Source organism: Agelaius phoeniceus, chromosome 3, assembly GCF_051311805.1.
Source record: "Agelaius phoeniceus isolate bAgePho1 chromosome 3, bAgePho1.hap1, whole genome shotgun sequence".
Classification (NCBI taxonomy): domain Eukaryota; kingdom Metazoa; phylum Chordata; class Aves; order Passeriformes; family Icteridae; genus Agelaius; species Agelaius phoeniceus.
In genome coordinates this window covers 102802239-102816029 of record NC_135267.1, presented here as the reverse complement: position 1 = coordinate 102816029, position 13791 = coordinate 102802239, and the positions used below count along the sequence as shown (strand labels likewise).

The 13791-nt window shown below is 42.9% G+C and overlaps 1 protein-coding gene across 3 annotated transcripts in view; it reads left to right on the top strand.

Annotated features, from left to right (window-relative positions):
• Nucleotides 1–109: 109 nt before the first annotated feature.
• The window catches only part of MAP4K3 (mitogen-activated protein kinase kinase kinase kinase 3), a 65480-nt gene continuing 51798 nt past the window's right edge, over nucleotides 110–13791 (top strand). For all 3 annotated transcript variants that reach the window (XM_054628636.2, XM_054628632.2, XM_054628631.2), the window contains exons 1-4: nucleotides 110–371; nucleotides 8248–8305; nucleotides 10382–10472; nucleotides 13128–13192. In XM_054628636.2, the coding sequence (XP_054484611.1) occupies nucleotides 261–371; nucleotides 8248–8305; nucleotides 10382–10472; nucleotides 13128–13192 (325 nt within the window). In that variant the 5' untranslated portion in view covers nucleotides 110–260. The remainder of the gene's footprint in view (nucleotides 372–8247; nucleotides 8306–10381; nucleotides 10473–13127; nucleotides 13193–13791) is intronic.

Here is a 13791-nt window from a genome sequence, read left to right as displayed (position 1 = left end):
CCCCGTTGCGGGCGGGCCGGCGGTGCCGTGACGGGACCGGCTCCGCCACAGCCCGAGCCGGCTGCGCGCACGCGCAGAACGCGTCGCCCCGGGAAGAAGGGGGGGCGGGCGCTGCCCCGCGCCTGCGCGGTGCGGCGGAGGGCGCCATGTTGGCGGGGCGGGCTGCGCGGTGGCGGTGAGCGCTCGGGGCCGCCGCGTTCGCTCCCCGTCTCCGCCCGGGGCCCGGGGGGTCGCGGCCGAGCGGGGCCTCCCCTGGCACCATGAGCGGCGGCGGAGGCGGGCGGGTGTGCGACCTGTCGCGGCGCAACCCCCAGGAGGACTTCGAGCTCATCCAGCGCATCGGTAGCGGCACCTACGGCGACGTTTACAAGGTGGGCGCTGCACCGCGACCCGGCGGGGTTGTCGCCTGTGTCCCCCTCTCCGCTGTCAAGCACCCCGGTCCTACAAAATCTGGGAGGGCTTCCGTCGCCCGGCGGCGTGCCCTGGCCCTCCCGAGGGCAGAGAGGCCGCCCCGCTCCGGCGGGGTCTGCGCCGCCGCACCGGCACGGCCCCGGTGGGCGCCCGGCCCTGCCGCCCCCGCCCGGCCGCGTCCCCCGGGTGGCAGAACCGGGCGAGGGAGCGACCCCCGGGGCCGGCGGGCGGTGCGGGACCGGCCCCGTCCCGGCTTCCGGCGGCCGTGGAGCCGCCCCGGCGGTCGGCTGTGGCCGCTGCTGCTGGGTGCCGGCTCCGGCGGCTGTGTCACGGGCGGAGCTTGGGGTCGGGTCTCTTCCAGAGCGAGCCGGGGGGTGTAGGGGTGTGGGGAGCTTACTAGCTCCGTTCCTGCCCAAATGTCATCGTATTAGTCCCGGTCGCTGCTCCCGTCGCCGTCTTGTGTGGAAATGCCGGTGTATTGTGTTTGTGCCGGTGTGAGACGTGAGCGTGACCCTGGGGAGGGCGAACTGTTGTTCAGTTGTTCTCGTCTGTTAGGATGAGAGTCTTTCAGAATTCCGACCTAACTTCAGCAAACGTAGGAGAATCAAAGCAAAAGCAGCTAAACATAATTTGGGTTGGTTTTTCTTTTTTTTTTATAATGCATATTGTAATTTTTGTCTGCTCTGCCAGTGAATGTTGTTACTTGTGTATCCAGCTGGCTGTTGGGATGTGGCAGCCTCTCCCTGGGATAGGATCACGCTGGTTGTAACCTGCTCTTGTGTGGCCTTGGAGCAGAGGGGAGAGCTGAAGTTTGTCGTGTGCAGCCTGGTGGAAGCATTGTTTGAACTGTGTGCTTTCCAAGCATCTTCTTAGCCTGTTTTTGTCATCACAGGGTTTGTGTGAGGGAACTTGCTTTGGGAGGCAGGACTGTAGAGAAACACGCAGAGCCATTCCACAGTTTGAGGTGCACAGAACTGGTGCTAATGCTGCCTTTCACTTTAGGTGAATGTGCCTAGAATGAAGTCTTGTTGGAGTTGGGCTGATTTTGGTTTAATCTCATCTCTTAAATGTCATGGAAGTTTCAGGACCTAAATCCTCTTGTTACTGCACTCTTGGTGTGCTAACTCCCTGCTTTATTAATTGTTTAATTGAAAGGGTGTTTTGTGTTGTTTGCCCCACCTTGCTAGCTTTCTTTGAGTATTTGTGTACTGTGCTGACCTTTTACTTGTCCAGGTCTGCTTGCCGTATGCTCTGGGTTTTTGTTTTTCTGCGAACTGTTTTATGTTGTGTGTGTATCTTTCTGCTGCAGGTTTAACTGGCATATTGACTCTGATACCTTATCAATTGAATTTTTTTCAATGTTCTGTGTGTGACTGAAGGATGTGAATTAACCAAGTCATCTGTCTTTTTGGTTTCATTTTAAGGATGTTACCTTCAACCGCAGAGTTTGGAATATTTACGTATGCAATACCACTGTGCATGTGAAACCTGTTAAAGATTTGTGAAGGTTTCCTTGATGTTTATCACACTTAGATTGCAGTAACCTTCAGTTTGGCACTGCTTGTGACTTTTTCTTGTTTGAGGCACAGAGTGGATTTGTTGATGCTTACAATATGCCTGTACCAGCTGAGATAGATGGTGATATAGCAGGACCAGGATACACTAGGCTGGTATTACAATTATTTCTTCTAGATGAGAAGTAAGTGTTTTCTGGTTATATTGTGGACCCTGTAGGGAAAATGAGAGGTGCTTTGCTCTTGTGGGGGTTATTGCCTGTTTCATTCTGAGATGAGGTCTTGCCCAAGGTGTCTTCAAAGTGAAGCATAAAAGTAGCCCAAAAACAACAATGAAAGCCAGTTACTTGTGGCAAGTAGTAATATTGTCTGAAGTGTCATCCACCTGTGAGCTTACTAATGCCTTATCTTCTGTTTGTGAGTGGTTTTATAAAGCCCTTTCTTTTGCCTTCACCTGTCACCTGTAGGTGAACTTTGAGTGGATGAAGTAATTGTGTGGAGCTGAAATCAGCTGTGTGCCAACAGTGCTCATCTGTGGTGGGGTTTCAGCAGAGTGCTTGGGCAGCTTCAAGCTGTAATTTGTGGTTTTGCCCCCTTAACAGAGAGAGCCACGTAGGAAAGGGTTTCTGCTGTTAGCAAGCAGGGATTATTGCCTTAATAAGCTGACAGTCTTGTTATGTTGAGTCTTGCTAAATGCTGACTTTCTGCAACCTTATTTCTTGGCAAAGTATTCAGGAGCTGAATGCAGAGCAGAGTGACATCTACTTCTCTTACTCTGTTCTAGTTGAGCTGAGCTAGGGCAGGCCATGGTTTAAATGTTTGCTTGTTTAGGAAAAAAATATATATATTAAAGAGAGGCTGAGTCACTGGTCTGGAGTTTATTGAATTTGACCTAAGAGCTGATGGTGGGGACTGAACTACAAGGGTTGGAAGGAAAGGAGGATGTGGTCAGATGGATACAATCTTGCTGCTGTGAGTCCTGCTCTCTAGGCTGGTATCTGGAAAGGGGCACGTCAGTGCACTGCCAGTGCGGATTTTTGGCTCAAGCCAATATTTTGCACTTGTCTGCACTCCCACCAAAGTTCAGCTTTCAAAAGGGCCTTGGAGTAAATCATAATGGATGCATTGCAAGAAAGGTAATGGGTAACATGTCATGCTATTAGCTGTCTATCAAATATTCACAGTCAACAATATTGTGTATATTCTAGCTAGCACCAGTGAAACTTTGTTGTAAAAGATGAAGTCTTATGTGAATTGCTTAGTTCTGCATGTATTTCTTGTGTGGGTCATTTCTGATTTTTGTATTTCTATGTTTCATTTTTGCAAAGAATTTAGTTGTATCCAGTGGTCAGCAAAGTGTAAGAGAAGAATTAGGGTTTATTGATTGTGAATCATAGATAATGTCCTGTCCTGCTCAGTTTCAGGAAATATTCCTAAAGTCACATGAGGTAGTTGCTTAATTTTGTTTGCTCTGCAGTTATCCTTCTCACATTTAGGAAGACTTTTCTGTCTCTTGCTATGAAATTGGCATTGTAACAATCTCTAGTCCCAGATACTCTGTAAGTTGTGCCGTTCTTTTAAGGTTTGGGTCACAAAAGCTTTCCCATGGTTTTCTGACAGAGACTGTGTTGTTAGGTTTCCTGTTTGTCCCTATCCCTGTGTGTTTGATTTTGGGAGTAACTGCACAGAGCTTGGAAGTATTTTCTGAGGTGCATGTAGGACCATTTTGTTCATGTCATTAATTTATATCGTAGCATATTTTAAAAAACAATATTGCTTTGGTTTAATAAAGGTTGAGCTTCATTTGTCATCTCACAGGTCATTTGTCTAGTGCAGGTGGACCCTTCCAAAGATTTTCATCACCTTACTGCAAAAAAGGCCCTTATTTTGCTGAAATTTGGACAGTTGTGATAATTAGTGAGACTATTGTTCCTGGAGAGGTTATATATTATACTGTGTTTGTCTTCTTTCAGTTCTTTTTGGCATTTATGGCTTCAACCAGATAACAAATGAAGACAACACAACTCATTGGGGTGCACATTGTTTGAGGTCTCATTTTTCAGAGAGGAAAGCCTGGTTTTTGTTCACCAGCCCTTGGGCAGGGAGGTTGGTTTTGGTGAGGGAAGTCGTGTGTCCACCAGCTTACCTGCCTCATGCTGAAAACTTCAGGTTCTGACTATTACTGCTTTCTGCTGCCATCCATATTTTGGGGTGTCTGGTTGCTGATAGAGCTTCTGCGTGTTGCTGGGGGAGAATGTGTCCAGGTCAGATGAACCTGAATTTTGATGAACTTCTAATTTTTGGTGTCCTCTTCTCTACATGTGTGTGCCCTTGCTCCTCTTTCTCGGGGTGATCCACAAGAGCTTTAATTCCTCTTCAATTTGCTGCTTCTGAAATGTTGAAACGATGCTTTTTGATAGGCATTTTAGTCTTCCATTCTTCCTGATTGACATTACAGCTTTTGAAAGCTTCTTCACTTTGTTAGGAATAAATGTCTATGTTTTGACATCTTTCTGTTCAGCTTTAATTGGTTTTTGAAGCTTGTCAGGTAGGCAGAGAGTGAGGTGGATGTTTTGCCATCCTGTTGTTACTGCACTGAATAAGTGCTATGGGGCTTCGTTTCTGGGACTGTGGTTTCCTTAACCAGTAATCTGTGCCTTGCATAGAGGTTTTTGTTTAACATCAACTTTATCAAAGCATTGCTTTCTAAAACTGTGACTCTGTTGGGTTGTGGTATTACACTTTCTACCAGAATGTGGAAGCTAATTATTTTTAGCTGGGGGAGGTGTGAGGGTTTGAGAGAGGCTGAAGAGAAGGGCTCTAAGGGCTGGGGAGTTGCTTGGGTGCATTTTCCTGTAGAGTGGAGCTAATCAGACTCAGGAAGCCTCTTTGTACACTGGGACCAGTTTTCCCATGGAGTAGTAACCTGTTTAGAAATAATTTTGTTCAATAGTTCACACAGGAAGTGGTCAAAAACAGAAGCCTCTGTCTTAGACTTTTGCTTTTTCGGCTTTGTTGCAGCATTATTTGCTTTATATTATCAGTTTCCATTTGAAGGATAATCAAAGCCTGACAGTTTTTAGCTTTTATTTCTAGTTGGTGTCAATTTTTAATATAAAATTTTTTTCTGATATCCTGCTGTTGTTAGAGAGTACACTAGTAATTATTTCCTGTTTAATTCGGTAGTGCTCCTTCAGCTTGACCTAGCAGTTGGAACTCCTGCTCAGATGGCAGTCTAGATCTCTGCAAGAGTGTAGTTCTCTCAGCTGCTGATAGAATTAGCATTCTTCTATAGTTTTCAAGAGCAAACATTCTATAAATGCTGTATACATTTGGTAAAGTGTCTGCATGTGGATGAAGGCATTCTAGGCCTATCTTTGCCTCTGGAAAACCCATATTTCCATTGACACAGTGAAATGTGCATTTGAAGGATGCTGCTCATGGAAATGGGTGGTGCTGTAAACCCCAGCATCACAAAAGCTGGGAATTAGAGCAGGTAACAGTGTAATTGGTAACAAAAAATGAGCCAGGGTTTTCTTGCCGGAGCCTCTTCAAAATTTAAGTTGCATTTTGTCAGCTCTGAAATACCTGTTTGAAATCATTCTTCACCCACTTACTGCTTATTGATTTTCCAGTCTCAAAACCCATAAGGAACTGGCAATTTCAGTGGGATTTTCCTAAATAAAAGTCTAAGACGGTGTCCTCCACATTCTGAGGTGCTGTGTGGTACATACTTAGGCACCCCCAAATTCAGGGTCACAGCCAGCTCCAGCAGGTGTTCAGAACCATACGGTGCTTCAGTCATTCTCAGTCTCTCATTCAAGTGAGCTTGGAGAAGGAATTGCTTCACAGCTGATTATTTGAAAGGTGTTTGGGATCTAGTAAAACCTGTCAGGGGTATCTTATTCCCATCCCTAGCCTTTACAAGGAGCCCTTGTGTCACTACAATCAGAATAATCTTTTTATTATTCAGATTAACAAAGACAATTCATATTCCTGCTGTTGATAACACCTTCAATGCTGATAACCCAAATGGAACAAGATGCAAAATTATAACTTATACAGGCTCTCAACTTGGAGTCATGTTTTTTTAATCTATGCCCTTAAGCACAGGGTAGCCTGCTGTTGCTGAAGGTGTTGGTGGCCTGCATTAAATCAGATTTTCTTCCTCCTTTCTGGCTTTCATAAGCCCAGGAAAACTTTCTGTCCCAGTGTCTCCATAGGGACCTATGGAGCCATAGTCAGTGACACAAACTCCTGACAGCTGGACATAGTATTGTTAAAAATAAATAAAAAAAAAATCATGAGCAGGGGTTCTGAGGCCTGTGAAATGTTTTCATACTGGCTTGTGCAGAGTGTGTAACTTCAGGATCTTCTCTCTTGTATCCACTACAGTTGTATCTCTTTGATCATACTATTGGTACAAGTTTGCCCTAAAACAAGTCTGTAAGTGTTAACAAGTCCCCCTGATGATCACAGGTCAGCTTGGTTAAAGCTTCAGTAACTTTTCTTGTTTGTCTTGGAGGTTAAAAAATGCTGATGTTTGATTAATGAACATTTTGCTTCTGTTTGTTTCTTGCTGTGAACAGAGTATGTTAGGAAAAGAAATAAGGAGTAAAGATCCTAGCTCATGCTTCAGTGGTGGCACTTTCTCATGTGTTGCCTTTATTCTGTGGTACAGATGAAAGGAACTCATGTTTTTGCTGTTCTAAATGTCTATGCATCTTTTCCACCATTGAGGGTTGGAGATATTGCTGCCATTGGTGGGGTGGATAAATAATGACTTACAGGGAAGGCTGCCAGAGAAAATTTATTTGTTAACTGTTTTCTTCCACAGTCAATCAGATTTGGACTACTCCTTGACTTCCATAGGATTCCCACTGGTCTCAGAATCTCTCTGCCTGCAAATGATTTGCAAATGCCAGCTCTCCCAGCATTGCAGCAGTGTTGCTATGCCAAAGAATAGTGAGAAGCTTGAGATAGCTGTCCAAGGAGTGAGCTGAGTAAATCTCTAAACACAGGAATACCCTCTGCATTTATTTCCAGACTTTATTCTTGTTCACTTTTTATAGTCTTAGGGATATTTTCCCCTCCACTTTCGGTTCCACAACTAGGTCCCAAGCTGCCATGTAACAAACCTTGCACATACTTGGTGAGTCCATAAAGGCTCTGAGTCCTGACTTCCTGAAGTGACTTAAATGAGACTATTAGCAGCTTACAAGGTGGATCCCTGGCTACATGTGTTAGGTTCTGTAGTTCTGGTCTTTGCAAAAGCAGCCTCTGAGCCCTGCTTGCCTGGGCACTGCAATCTGTACTCCTAGAGGTAGCAAGCCTCCCCTGGGGAGAGAAGAGGCTGTAGCTGGGCATCCTTCAGGAGCTGCTGCTGTTGCTGCTTTAGTGGTGGGAAGCAGCTTTGCTGCCTTCTCTCCATGGCTGGGTGCACAGGCACAGAAATGCTCTGAAAGGCCTGGGCAAATGGCTTCTTGGCTTTCACTTAGAAGTCCAATGGTACAGTTGTAGAAGAGAAATAATTTTTATAGTAATTTATGTTGCTTCTTAATGGCTTTTCAAAAATGTAGTTTCCTTGGTTGCTCAGTAGAACCAAGGCCTTAGCAGGACAGAGCTCTGTTGGTCAGAGCATGGTGCTAATGGCATCAGGGTTGTGGGTTTGATCCCTCTATGGACCATTCACTTAGGAACTGGACTGATCCTTGTGGATCCCTTCCAATTCAGAACATTCCATGTGTGAAAATGCAGTGAAGCTCCTGAGTCATTGCTGCTGCAGTTGGCTGCTGTGTGTCTAAAGGGAATGTTTTGAGGGGAATGCTCCCTAACTCCTTTATTGCTGCCTTGCTTTTTTCAACCCTTTGCAGCAAGGGGAGGCTGTTGTTTTTGGAGAAGGTTCAAGGGGTCTCGCACATAGCAAAATGAAGAAGAAGCATTGCATTGCTCATCCTGGAGTCTTGCAAGTGGTCCCACACGCTGCAGAGCACAGCCCTTGGTGTGCCCTGGATCCCTTGGCTGCTGAGTGACCCACGTGTGTTACACCTGCTTTTCAGACTCTCAGTGGTTGGTTTGTTTATGGGTTTTCACATAGAAGCACAGCGTGGTTGAGGGCTTGCATAATTCAAGCAGACTTAAAGCTTCAGCTCTCATTATAAATCAGCTGTTTAGTGTTCCCCAACAAGTGGTTCCACTGTGTTAAACCCTTGTGTGCCTCAGTTGCTCTTTTGACTACTGCTGTCAGAGAGCAATAAGTCAAGAATGCAGAGGTGGGTGCTGCATTCTGCGTTCTAAACACTCCTTTTTTGTTTTTTTATAGGCTAGAAATGTCAACACGGGTGAGCTTGCAGCAATTAAAGTAATAAAACTAGAACCAGGTAAGTGGTTTCTTAACTTAAGTAGGACACAGAAACTTAACTTAAATATTTTTTGTGCTTAAGATAACAATTGTACAAAATCAATCAAGTCCACTTATTGAAAGAAGATGTAGGAAAAAGTACACTGTTCTAAAAAAAAATCATGGGAAACAAGATGTAAGAAGAAAAATGTAATTGGAGTACAGTTAAGTGAAAGCTGATTAAAATTTCATTGAGAATTGTGGGGTTTTTTTGTCCTGTGTTCGACCCATGTGTTATAAAAATTTCTGGAACACAAGAAGACAGCAAGGCAAAAAACTTGCCTGGTAAAAGAGTAAAGGAAGAACTAAAAGAAGGGTGAAATAATAGCTGAACATTAGTATCTGGGAGTTGAGTACATTTCCTGAAAATCTTTTGGAGAGTCTGATTAGGACATCACTGCTAGATTTATGCTTGCACTGTGCTTCTGTGGTGATTTCACAAAGCACATGTGCCCTACAGATCAGTTCTCAGCCTGCAGTCTGTTCTATTAATAAGAGTAGGCCTGTTGAATAGGATTAATCTGGGAAATAAAACATCCAGACTTTTTGTCTAACTGCTGGTGTTCCATTTCCAGATTTAATGTTGGGGTGTGTGTAATACTTTAACTACCTGGTTTGATCCTTAAGGTCTGTGTGGGCAAGAAGGGAAAGAAGGTATTCAGTTTTTTCCATTTTTCCCCTTGCAGTTCTGGATGGGGTTAGAAATGTTGTGTTTTCACAGTACGTACACATTTAAAAGTTCAAGACAGGACAGTATGTTACTAGGTAGTTCAAAAAGTGTGTGTTAATCACACTTCTTTTCCTCACACTGAAAGTGTGATCTCAAATGCTTCTGTCAAGTTCTGCTTCTTTGTTTTTCTTGTGTAAGTTCCCATTGCTGGAGTCCTTGGCTGTGCATGACATGGGTTATCAGTCCAGTAACTGTGCTGTGGGCAGAGCATGGGGATGCCCTGGGGAAACACCCCCGTGCTCTGGTGATGGGTGAATGATTGGCATCTTGCACTTCAGTATTTTTGGCAGCCTTTGGACACCTGAGTGGTGCTCAGAGAGTAGACCTCAGCTGCCTAATTTTGGAAGCTTTGCAGATTGGTGTACAGTGTGCAGACTGAGGGCTAACAATGTTTAGGGACTTGTTTTAAGGCTTTATGCTACTTTTATTTTGAATGCAGTGAAAATGCTGGTCACACACTGGAGGAATTGTGTCCTTTCAGGGAGGTCCATGTGTGAAAATAAATTCCTCTGTTCTTTAGTGTCTGTGTGTTTAAAAGTCTAGCCAGGAAGCCATCAGCAGCACACTACAGATAGATGTTGACTTGCAGCTTATGATTTGAAATTTGCTGTCAGTTAAATAAAACATATGGGAGTATCATGTTTCTGGTTATAAATAACTCAATGGATAGGTCATCAGTATGTTAATGTACTGGGGAAAAACTTAAAACATTCCCAAAAGAAAAATATCTCATGTGTTAAGTTTCACACATGATTTTCTCAGTGTGCACATCTGGTAAGAACCTTTAATAGAAAGACTGGGACAACCATGGTACCAAATGGTGAGATTCAGGTAAATGTCACCCCTGTGTCAATGTTTTCTGGATGTGAGTTACAGTCCATAAATTTACATTCTTGTGGAGTCTGAAATGTTGCAGCAGCAGTCTACTAGTGACTGGTTTTGGGTTTTTTTTTTTTGCTTAGGAAGATGAGCTAACGAGAATGGGCATGTGGCCAAAAATAGCAAAGTTTTGTTATGCTTTTAGGAACCCAGGCTATTGGCAGGGCTTATGCAGATGGACACAGTGGGGTCTCAGGGAAAATAAGGACTTGAGAAAGAGCTATCAGCAGATGTGAGGTCCATCTGTCCCAGAATGAAACTTCAGAATATCGTTACTTATTGCTAAGCCCTTGCTAATAAATACTGATTTACAGCTGATTTATGTCTGTGAGACTTGCAGATAATTAGTCTTAATTGCTAAGAATGTTTATTTTATAAACATGTGCTGAAAGTTAAGATGTGACTATAACCCCGGCCAAAGAAAATACTCGTTCTACTGCATTTCAGGAGAAGATTTTGCTGTTGTGCAGCAGGAAATCATTATGATGAAAGACTGTAAACATCCGAACATTGTTGCTTATTTTGGCAGCTATCTCAGGTACAGTTTGTTTCTTTTGTTCACTTAAAAATGTGTCCCCGTTGCCTTGTAAAGGACAAATCTATAAGGTGACATGGGCAAAATATAATTTACCAAGTATTATCCACTTGTGTATTTTTTTCATTCACCTTCAAATATCTTCTATTTACTACAGTGTCTCTCTCTAAATAATCTTTCTTCCAGCAAAATTGTTCAGTGACCACATAGTCATGTTTTCTTGCAAATAAGTTGATGCTTAAAAGCTTTGAATCTAATACATAAGTGGAAAATTAAGCAGAAGTATGTCAAGTATGAAGTGTCTGTGTATATGGTGTCTTGTAAATCTGTTTCAGTAGAATGTCTGTTTTTCCAACATGTGAACTTCTGACCAGAATGTGAAGGTTTTGTGTTTGTTTCTGGAGGTGAGGTTATTTGCATTGTAGAAACATTGACAAATGTACTCAGTTGTCTTACCAGCTACTTCTTTTAACCCGTCGTAGTGGGAACAGATTGCTTAGCATAACTAATAAAAAGTTGCTGCTGGTGATATTTTAAATTTCGTGTGAAGACAGTGCAGAAACAACTACTATTGTTGCACTCAACTTTCTTGACCATTTTTGTATTGAAACACTGACTCTTCTGTACTCAAGCTGGAGGTGAGAGTGCTTCTTTTTTTGTCTGGGCAATCAAGTCACTCTGTTTGAGATCTTTTGCTGCCTGACCTTTTGTTTTCCAAGCATATTTCAATGCTAAGAAGAATAAGGAAAATACCATTGTCCTATACTTGCTAGTCATCAGCATATTGTTCCCCAAGGATTTCTTTTGTTTGTGTAGGGATTTTTCAGACAGTGACATTTCTGCCTTCCTGTTGGCCTGGGTGTTAAGTTGCAGACCCTCAATGGTACTGTTGGTCCTGTCTCTGTTTTGCTTGCTGCTCAGGCCATATGCTCCGTAGAAAGACTCTACACTGTTGCTCTTGGTTGTTACAGGGATCTTTACCTGTCTCGAAGTGCTTAGGCACAGTGATAAAAGGCTAGATTGAAACTAAGAAATGTAGTCACCTCTTCTGATCCTCTTATGTTCTTTTTCTGTTTTCTGTAGGGCTTTTGCACACTGGGAATTGAATGCCCAGTAAGCAAGTGAGAATTTGCAGTACTTTAATTCTTCATGTCTCTTACTTTGCTGGGAGAGTTCTGGCTTCTTCCCACTTCCACAGTGCTGCTACTTTTGGCAGCAAACAGGATGCAGCCACATGGGCCCATGAGTGCCCCCAAAAGTGTCCCTATCTTGAGTCCTGCATCATTGTGGGGAACAAAGAAGGGACTTGGAAATGCCTCTTCAGTGGTTCTTTCTTACTCAGCTTTCTTGCACGGGTTGTCACAGTACTTCTGTGTCTGGCTTTGGTCAGCTATTTCAGTGGAAAGTTTTAATATTATTTCAAGCAAGGCATTAATTGAGCCCTTAAAACGTATAGAGTTAACAGCCAGAGAATTCTGCTGCTTAAAACTCCTGTAATGCTTGGACAATACCTTTCTCACCCCTAGAGGAAGCAGCTGGGAATGTAGCTGTGAGGACCATGTGCACCCTGGACATAAAAGGGGAGGACATCCAAGAAAGACAGAGTTCTTCTTGGAGCAGCAGCTATTCTAGCTGTCACCTGCTGGTGAGAGCACTTGCAGTTTGCAGCTCAGGAGATAAGATCAGCACTTCCACCATTGCCTTGCAAAAACCCTGACACAAATGTCTCAGCTGTTCTAACAGAGCCTTAGGAGTGCAAGACCAGGTCATCAGGGAGCTGCAGAACAACCATCAGTCTTTCTTTTGGTTCTCCTGTGTTACTGTCTGCTCTAAGGTGGTTGTATGGGATTTTTTTTTTCCACCTGAGCACTTTGATGGCCAGGAATGACTAGGCAAGTCCCAGATTTTTTGCTCTGCACAGTGCCTTTTTGTGGCCACATCTTAGCAATGAAAATTACTGAGTGAAAATACTTAATGGCCATGATAGAAGATACTTTTAAATCCTTCAGCCTGTTATCTATTCTTGGAAAGCACCTTTTGTGGAGGTACAGTGAATCACACTGAATTGATTCCCTTAGTGAGGGAAGAAGAGCTAAATAACTTACCTTCTGACCCTGCCACCAAAAATATCCATAGGTTTTTTTGAAGGAAAAGACTTTATCTGAGCAGGTACTTACCCACAGCCAGGGCTGTGCTCTGCCTAGCTTTGACTAAAGCACTACAGTTTCATTTAATTTGCTGTGAAAGAAATTTAGTTGAGAGACTCCTGGGGCTTTTTGTTTTGTATTTTTTTTCTTGTTTGTGTTAACTCCTATGCTATGAAAAAAGTGGAGAAGTGAAAATAAGGAAGAAATAAGAACCCACATCTGTTTTGTCTCTACTCTCAGAAAAATGTATTTCAACAAAAATCAGTGTGAATGTTTCACTAATGCTGTTTTTCTTTTTTCATTAAAGTAGAATATTTTTGACTTTTTCATTCGTTACTGTTAAGACAGTGAAGTGTCACATAAGGACTAAATTATACTCATTATTTGACTTGTACTTTCCATAATATAGAGCATGTTGTGTTGTGCTTTATAGTGTTTGAGTCCTCTGACTTATCTTTTACAAGTCCTCTGCAAATCTGACAGCTAATGAATGGTTTTATTCACTCTTTAGACGAGACAAGCTATGGATCTGCATGGAGTTCTGTGGAGGTGGCTCTCTACAGGATATTTATCATGGTATGTTAAGACTTTATTCCTTAAAATCTAAGTACAGCTTATTTTCAAAAACTGAAATGATTGCAGTGTTTTGGAATTAGAGGAGGAATTTTAGTGTCCATAATAATTCATTGAAGGTTAATTTTAGCTTATCTTTTACTTAATTGGTTTGGGTTTTGTAAATAACATTAGTGGGGCAGGGTGGGGGGGTGTGCTGCAGAAATTATTTCCATCCTTCAGGGCCTCATATGCCCATCACTGCTTTTCAAAGGCTGTAAAATTTTTGGCAATATTTGTAAAATATTTGACAATCTTACATTGTAAAAAGAAAAAATTGATGTCTTGATCTGTGCTGTCTTGCTTCATAGCCATTTTGTTTCTGAGCTTTTGACCTTTATTTTAATATAATCTATACCACTTCCTACAGAAACCTAGGTATGTGGATTGATTAGCTTGGATGCTCTTGTCCTTTGTAAACTGTTTGGATGTTTTCATACCAGTATTGTATTCCATGAGGATATTTCTAAATTTTTTCAGGGTTTTTTTAAGCTGGATGTGTGACATGTGAAAAGCAAAGGTGGTCTCTATATTTGCTTTAGGGTTGGCTTCAGTGAGCAGTC